This window comes from Panicum virgatum, chromosome 5K (genome assembly GCF_016808335.1).
Source record: "Panicum virgatum strain AP13 chromosome 5K, P.virgatum_v5, whole genome shotgun sequence".
NCBI classification, from domain to species: Eukaryota; Viridiplantae; Streptophyta; class Magnoliopsida; order Poales; family Poaceae; genus Panicum; species Panicum virgatum.
In genome coordinates this window covers 17,479,198-17,487,544 of record NC_053140.1, presented here as the reverse complement: position 1 = coordinate 17,487,544, position 8,347 = coordinate 17,479,198, and the positions used below count along the sequence as shown (strand labels likewise).

General features: G+C 43.1%; 2 protein-coding genes across 2 annotated transcripts; both read right to left on the bottom strand.

The window, feature by feature from the left end:
• Positions 1-274: 274 nt before the first annotated feature.
• LOC120709752 lies at positions 275-1,786 on the bottom strand. The gene is made up of 4 exons (XM_039995410.1): positions 1,679-1,786; positions 1,480-1,557; positions 691-962; positions 275-567 (listed from the first exon to the last, which is right to left on the bottom strand). Exons 1-4 carry the CDS (start codon positions 1,784-1,786, stop codon positions 375-377), a joined length of 651 nt encoding a protein of 216 aa, XP_039851344.1. The 3' UTR covers positions 275-374.
• A 2,090-nt stretch (positions 1,787-3,876) lies between these two features.
• On the bottom strand, positions 3,877-5,262 carry LOC120709751. The gene is made up of 5 exons (XM_039995408.1): positions 4,874-5,262; positions 4,611-4,751; positions 4,300-4,389; positions 4,008-4,078; positions 3,877-3,892 (listed from the first exon to the last, which is right to left on the bottom strand). The coding sequence occupies exons 1-5, from the start codon at positions 5,246-5,248 to the stop codon at positions 3,877-3,879; spliced, it is 693 nt and encodes a 230-aa protein (XP_039851342.1). The 5' UTR covers positions 5,249-5,262.
• Between the last annotated feature and the right edge of the window lie 3,085 nt (positions 5,263-8,347).

Sequence of the window (8,347 nt, the reverse complement as noted above, 5' to 3'; positions counted from 1 at the left end):
ACTGTAAATACCTCCATATATTACATAAGTTGCTGATCACAAAGGATACCTCCATATATTACATAAGTTGCTTCTCACACAGAAAAGTGGGGGGGGGGGTAAAAAAAACGATCAGTATATCCGAGCATTGTTTAAAATCACAGAGAACATCTATATACAGAGTGCATGCATCATGAAAAAAATCACAAGTTGCTGTTGGACTAGCCACAAATTGCATACAAGTTGTCCGTTGAACTGGTCGCAAGTATATTACAGAATATCTGAGCATATCTAAGCATCAATTAAAAATAAAATGGGAGCATCTATATACAGAGTATATGCATCATGTGAAAAATACACACATCTCTCCTCCCCTTCCCCACTCCGCTCCTAGCCTACTGATTTGCCATCTTTCCCTTTCCCTTTGAGAATAGTTCAGTCTTATTCTCTAGCTTGTTGGCCGGGCTATGAAACCACATATGAAGAACTCGCTTCCTCAGCTTCATTTCATCAAACTCCATCATATTTGGGAGGTTGTGTCCATCCCAGTGCTCTATAGCCTTGAGGGTGAACAGACCGCAGTCATGACTGATATTGAGGGCACAAAAAGAGAGAGACAAATGTTAGATAATGTAGAACTTACAAAATATTACAAGATCTACAGTTTGGAATTCAGTTTAGGATAAAAAGATAAGAATGACTTGTGCTTACATCCCGAATTGCTTGTACCCCTCAATGAACTGCGTCTCGAAGTTGTAAATGGTGGGAATCTTGCACCCCTGAACCTTAGATGTGTACTTGTTCCATAGGGTAATCACTTTTGCATACACCTGATTGGTTTTCCATCTCAATTCAGCATTGTCGCTGTTCCTTAGAGAGTCTATGATTTGAAACTTCTTATCTAGAATATTTACAGCAAATGTGAACCAGTGGCCATCGCCGCCCGGCTGCGCTATATTCTCTTGGTGCACGGGAAAGAGTATCTGTAGAAAAATTAGTTGAATAACTCACATGATAACAGAAAATAAGTTGTTGCTAAGGGGATGAATAAGTTGCTGGAAAAGAAAATCGAGTTGCTGATAAAAAAAGAAAAAATGCTACTGAACTGCGCAAACATGCTAATCCAATTCAATTTCTGTTCTGCATTCGGTTAAAAACATAATGGGAAACAAAAATGGCGCTGTGAATGGGAAGTGATATGCAATGTTCAGCAATTGAAGCAGTATGCTGTGAGTCTGTGACCTCGACAAATATCTAACTTTGAATATTGCTATCAGAAAGCTACCTGACTCTGAATGTTGCAAATCACAAACTACTCATTACTCTTAATATTTGCAAATCAGAAAACAAAGACATTGGAAAACTACTCCTTAGTAATATTGCAATTACCAATGGGTTCCGTGGGCTAAAATTTGCTATAATCATACAACACAAGTTTGCAAACTAGGTTACTAGGAAGACAGCACAAAGTTTTCAAGAAAAAGAAAAATATGGTTTTACCATTTCATAGTTTGAATCGCGAAACTCAAAAGCGTTCCTGACAATGTTGCTGTTCATGGGCCCTGTCATCATTTGGATCTGTAGCAAAAAATAAAAGTATATGGCAATAAATGCTTAGATATGCACATGGGGGAATACTTTCAAAACGATAAGATACACAAAGATGTCAAAGGGGTCAAAGGGGGGAAAATGATATTACCGACACCCATGGGGACATTATCTTTGTCCTCTTCTTTCTAGGGTCCTGTGATAGGACGTAAGTCCCGAGATGCATGGCGTTGGTGCCTAGTGATCTCCCCATAACCATGCCCGCTGCTACCTCATGTGCTGTAAGTGTTATCTCTTTGGATTCAAAGAATATTGTGCTGCCAAACAAGAAAAGGTTTTCTCCATGACTGATGGGCGAAAAAAGATGGGGGGATAAGATCAAGGTATATTGCCATACCCCTCTTCGTGCCTGGTGTGTCTGCATATGATGCTGTATAGTTCATCTTCTGTTGCAAGTTGACCCTTGTCCATTTCTTGAGAATCCTCATCATCTGTAAATCCCAGTGAGAAGCTTGGAGCATCGGGTGCATCCTTGAAACCTTTGCTGTCCTTCAAGTTGTCAACACGCTGCTATCGGAACACATACACGTGCACAAAAAATTAACACTTGCATGCTGTATATCGGATTGAAAAAAATGAGAAGAAAAGAAAACATGGGTTGCTATTACCTTTTCTACTGCTGCTTTATGCGTAGCTTCCGTGCGCCCATCACCAAGTGTTTGGGTTGCAGTCTATGTAATGAAGACAAAAAACGGATTAGCATAAGTTGCTGGTTTGCAAAAAAAATGTGATGGGGGCACATTTGCATGCGTGAGTTGCTACCTCAGCTTGTTTTGGGATGGTATCTGTTTTTTCTGGAAACTTCCTCGCATACACTTTGGTCGCTGCTGCACCAGGAAGCGGCTCTACCTTTCCCTCATCTTGTTCCTTTGCAGTATTGGATTTGGGCAACACCGGTGGCAAGCCTCTCCCTCTTGTGCTAGCAAGCTTTTTCCTTGACACTACATCTGACCGCTTCGCCTTTCTCTTTGTTCTCTTGGGTTTGGGCACTTCTTCCGGAAGATTGTCCACAGGCAGGGGTTGCAACAAATCTTCCAGAAGCTTGGCCTCAAACTTTTTTGCTTGCTCTTTCGGTTCAGAATCCATCTCATCGGACATTGTGACCGTGTCCTTCGCCCATTTAAATTCCTCTTCGACAATATCATTGAAGACTTCCTTCTCATTGGGCACGAGCGGCAAATCGAGGAACTCAGGTAGTTCAAAGATCAAAGGCTTCCTATCGGGTGGTGTAGCCATTAAGTCCAGTAGTGTCATACCTCTCGGAAGCCTGTACCGATTTGCTGGTGTAATCGGTGACAATCCGCTAAATTCAGAGCTGGATTGTGTGCCCGATTGCGTACTGCGTGGTGTGCCTTGATAATTGTCACCAGCCTCATCTTTAGGTGATGGTGCTTCATCAAAATTTGTCAAAAAAAAAAAGATGCTGTGGTCAAATATAAGTTGCTACAGATCGAAACATAAGTTGCTGCTAAGCAAAATCATAAGTTGCTAAATAACTCAATCCAAGTTGCTGGTTCAACCAAAAAATTACTGATACAAAAATTGCTTGACTGATAAAAAACATATGTTTACATTGCTTTCCATCATATCTGATGCTAACATCATCCTTTGATGCTTTGTCGTCGTTCTTTGCACCTTTATCATCATCCTTGGATGACGCACCTTTAGATTTATCACCAGACTTATCTTTGTGTGATGATGGTTCAGCAAATACTTAAAAAACATAAAATATAAGTTGCTGCTGTCTCCAAAAAGAGAATATGCTACTGAACCAATACAAGTTGTTGGAGGCCTTCAATATAAGTTGCATACCTGATTGTTTGCTGGCTGGTTCGGCTTTGTTGGTCTTCTTTCGGTCGTTGGCCCCATCATTTGAACCGCCATCATTGTGGTCATCGTTATTCCTTTGTTTATTAGCAGCCTCATCTTTACATGAGGCTCCAGAGGCAGATCATGCGAAGATAAAATAATAAAGAACCCTTGAGATTTCCATTGATCTTGCTACCAATATACAAGTTTTGATCCAACATATCATGTCAACATATTTACCTTGATTGCCTTTCATCGACTTGTACTCTATGTCATCATCTTGCTTGTTTGCGTTATCTACATCTTCAAATCTAACCTTCTTCTTGCTTTGCACTATCAAAGAAAAAGAAAATGTTTCTGTTAGAAAAACAAAACTATAAGAAGCATAAGTGATGCTGTTAGTCAATACCTTCGTTCTCAGTAGCTCTTGGGTCAATTTGTGATGAATTGATATCATCTCCAAATCCATTGTTGTTCTCATCATCTTCGTCCCCCTCTGTGTTGCAAGAGTCAAAGTTGGCATAATCTTCATCGCTGCTGGAGTCTTCTTCATCACTCCTAATCTCACCGAGTGATTCTTCCAGAATGTCGTTCTTCCTTTTACTCCTAACCTCCCGGGTACCTTTAGAGGTACTAGGGTCTGCTTGACCTCCTTCTGCATGTGCTTCTTGCTGTTGTACCCCTTGGCACAACTTTTGTGTAAGGTTGACAAAAACTTGATTGATTGCAATGCTAAACTCGCTCAGTGCACTTTTGAGGACCTCCCGATTATGCAAAAAAGAAAAAAAATTGCAAAAACATAAGGCAACAACGAAAAACATAAGATGGTTGGATTATATGAGAGAAATGCGGGAGAAAAATGATGCGTGATGATAGAAAAAAGGATGGAGGGCAGAAACATACAACAATGACCGATTCTGGCATGTTTGAATCGATGAATTGTTGGATCCTTTCTGGTGGGATCATCGTTGTTCTTAAATGTTCTGGCTTTAGCTGTACAAAAAAAGGAGAAAAGGTGTGCATGAGTGAATAAAAAAAGGTTACTGGTTTACAAAGGCAGTATATAACTTTGCATGTATAACTCTGTGACTCTGTACATGTGTATCCAACACATGTATAACTTGCTAGTTACACATACAAGATATTTACAAAGTTACTAATTCCCACACATGCAGAAAGTTGGAGGGAAAAAGATATTCGTGCATGAATCTTACTTGTAGTTTGCCGAACTGAGTCTCGGAGAGCTTATCCATGAGGCAGACTTTGGAGACGAGTTGTCCCGTCCACGCAGCGGCTCTTACTTCCAAGTCGTTGTTAACGATATCACCAACATCAAGTGAATCTAGATACAATATCTGCATGCACAAAAAAGAGCATATTGAACACAAAAAAATAAGGATAGTCAGGTCTTGAGAAAAAAGAAAAAGGGAGACTGAAAAATGAAAAAGACAATGTGCTACAAGTCTAGTGTCCATACGGTAAGGAAGAAGAGGCACCCGGACACAAACTTTCGCTTCCCAGACTTAAACTTTGCAATTCCTTTAATGAGTCTGTCCACTTCTAGTTTGCACCAGTTGTATCCTTTAATCTCTTCGGTGATTGAAATGGAATGGAAAGCCCTCACACACAACTTTGGGCTTGATGTTGGGCACAAGAAGGTGCTAATTGCAAACATTAGCCAAATCTTCAACCATTTGTCATCTATTGAATTCTTTCCCTCACCAGACAACCATTTTTCAACTTCTACAAATGATGGTGCCTTATGATCATTCTCATGGCCGAAAACTTGATAGAACTCAGTGAATGTATCAGAATAACTCTTCTTTTCATAAACGGCAGAGTTCGGGCCCATTGGTAACCCGAGCACTCGTTTAACAGCTTTATCATCCACCTTTATTTTAATACTGCAGCGCGTGGGAGAGGGGAGGGGGAGCCGGGCCGGGCTGCGCGTGCGGGTGCGCGTGAGCGAGGCGGCGCACAGGCGGCCAAGGCGTCGCACGGCGTCGCGGAGCGGGGCGCGGTCGGGGTGGCCGGCTGGCTGAGCAGCGCTCGGGGAAAGAGAGAGGGAAGGAAGGAGAGAGAAAGAGAAGAGAAAGAGAAAAGAGAAAAAAGGAAAAAAGGAGAAAAGAAAAGGAAAAAGGGAAAAAGAAATGGAGAAAAAGAGAAGAAAAATGGGAAAAAAAATAAAAGGGAAAAGGGGGCGAGCGCGCGCCGGCGGCGATCGCGGCCCCGGTCGGCCACGCGCGGCGTCGGTCATGCGTGGGCGGTTGGGCGTGACGCGCGGGACGAGGGCGAACAAAGGGATGTGACCACAGGGTTCAGATGTCAGGATTGGGTCCTTCGAAAGATTGGGAGATCGGGCGGGAAAATGGTTCAGCTCAACGACGAAAAACTTTTGAAACACTTTTAGCGCGTAATTTATTTCAGTGGATTTTGGGATGTTACAAACCTACCCCACTTAAAATGAATCTCATCCTCGAGATTCGGCTGGATCCTAAATAGATGGGAGAATTCTTTCTTCAAGGCATCTTCACGTTCCCATGTAGCTTCTTCTACTCAGTGTCTGCTCCACTTTACTCTGCAAATCCGTACTTTGGAGTTTCTCGTCCTTCTTGTGACAGTGTCCAGAATCTTGACCGGTATCTCCTGATATCGCAAGTCTGGCTGCAGATCTATTGCCTCTATTGGCACGTGTTCTGCCTCGGGTACTCTCAAACACCTTCTCAACTGCGAGACATGAAACACTGGGTGTAAGTCCGACATTTCTTCTGGTAGCTCTAGACGGTACGCTACTGCTCCAACTTTCTTCAGAACTCGGTAAGGTCCAATGTACCGAGGGGCCAACTTTCCTTGCACCTGAAATCTTCGGGTCCCTCTAATGGGTGACACCTTGAGATAAACGAAATCTCCTGGGTTGAAGCTTATTTCCCGTCTTTTCTTATCTGCGTAGCTCTTTTGCCTTGACTGGGCTGCCTTCAGCTTTTCTCTAATCTCGGCAACTCTTTCTTCCGCTTCCTTTATAAGTGCGGGCCCGACTAGGGCACGTTCTCCAACCTCTGACCACATCAGCGGAGTTCTGCACTTTCTTCCGTAGAGAGCCTCGAACGGCGACATGCCCAAGCTTGCTTGGTAGCTGTTGTTGTATGAAAACTCGGCATAGGGTAAACTCTGTTCCCAATCCTTGCCATAGGTATGGACACATGCTCTCAGCATATCCTCCATGATCTGATTCACCCTTTCTGTCTGGCCATCCGTTTGCGGATGATAAGCGGAGCTGAAATCCAATTTGGTGCCCATGGCTTTATGCAAACTCTTACAAAATCTAGAGGTGAACTGGGTCCCTCTATCTGAAACAATTATGCTAGGCACACCATGCAACTTTACTATATTTTCCACATAAAGCTTTGCTAGCTTTTCTCCACCGTAATTTGTTCGTACGGGTATGAAATGGGCCGATTTAGTGAGTCGGTCCACTATTACCCATATGGAGTCGTGTCCTTTCTGGGTCCTGGGCAAACTCACTACAAAATCCATTCCTATCTCGTCCCACTTCCAAACCGGGATGGGTAGGGGTTGCAACTGCCCTGCTGGCTTCTGATGTTCGGCCTTGATCCTTTGACTAGTAACACAACGGGCGACAAACCGTGCAATATCCGCCTTCATCCCATTCCACCAATATTTTTGTTTTAAGTCCATATACATTTTGGTGGATCCTGGGTGAATGGAATATGCCGAGTTGTGAGCTTCATCCATGATTATTTGCCTGAAGTCTCCTTTCTGGGGCACACAAATCCTATCTTTATACCATAAGGTTCCCTTATTATCCTCTCTAAAATCTGGTGCCTTATTCTCTCCGGTCTGCCTCCGGATTTCCATCAGCCCCTTGTCCGAACTTTGTGCCTTTCTGATTCTATCTTCTAGTGTGGATTGGACGTTCAGCACTTGACTGGAACCTCGAGGAACAATGTGCACATTCAATCGTGCCATTTCCTCTCGCAGATGATCATCCTTGGGCCCATAGGATTTCCGGCTTAGGGCATCAGCTACCACGTTTGCTTTTCCGGGGTGGTAATGGATTTCCAAATTATAATCCTTAACCAATTCCAGCCATCTCCTTTGCCTTAGGTTCAAATCCGGCTGGGTGAAGATATACTTCAGGCTCTTATGGTCAGTATAAATCTCGCACTTATTTCCAATCAAATAATGCCTCCAAATTTTAAGTGCGTGCACTACGGCTGCAAGTTCCAGATCATGGGTTGGATAATTCTGCTCATGAGGCCTGAGCAGGCGGGAAGCATATGCAACGACTTTCCCGTCTTGCATGAGTACACAACCCAATCCTTGTCGGGATGCATCATAATAGATGATAAAATCCCGATGAATGTCCGGTAGGGTCAGTACTAGGGCGGTCGTCAACCTATTCTTCAATTCTTGAAAACTCCTTTCGCATGACTCTGTCCAGGTGAATTTCTTCTCCTTCTTGAGTAGCTCTGTCATGGGCCTGGCTATCTTGGAAAATCCTTCAATGAACCTCCGATAATACCCAGCTAATCCGAGAAAACTTTTGATCTCACTGACGTTGGTCGGTTGCTGCCAGTTGGAGACTGCTTCGACCTTCTCGGGGTCCACTGCTACTCTTTCCGCGGTCAGAATATGACCAAGGAAAGCTACTTTCTCCAGCCAAAATTCACATTTGCTGAATTTGACATATAGCCTGTGTACTCTTAATTTTTCCAGAACTACTCTCAGATGTTGCTCGTGCTCTTGGACACTCTTCGAGTAAATAAGTATGTCGCCGATGAAGACTACGACAAACTTGTCTAACTCATCCATAAATATCTTGTTCATGAGGTTCATGAAATAGGCAGGGGCATTTGTAAGTCCAAAGGACATTACAGTGAACTCAAATTGTCCGTAGCGGGTGACAAAAGCTGTCTTTGGAATATCACTT

Coding starts and splice junctions, on each gene's coding strand:
- LOC120709751 (XM_039995408.1), bottom strand. CDS start 5,248: ATGGGCCCGAACTCTGCCGTTTATGAAAAGAAGAGTTATTCTGATACA. Junction 4,752..4,873: donor GGTGCCTCTTCTTCCTTACC/GTATGGACACTA, acceptor TTGTGCATGCAG/ATATTGTATCTAGATTCACT. Junction 4,079..4,299: donor TGCCAGAATCGGTCATTGTT/GTATGTTTCTGC, acceptor AGTTGTGCCAAG/GGGTACAACAGCAAGAAGCA.
- LOC120709752 (XM_039995410.1), bottom strand. CDS start 1,786: ATGGTTATGGGGAGATCACTAGGCACCAACGCCATGCATCTCGGGACT. Junction 1,558..1,678: donor TAATGTCCCCATGGGTGTCG/GTAATATCATTT, acceptor TTTTTGCTACAG/ATCCAAATGATGACAGGGCC. Junction 963..1,479: donor GCGATTCAAACTATGAAATG/GTAAAACCATAT, acceptor ATTTTTCTACAG/ATACTCTTTCCCGTGCACCA.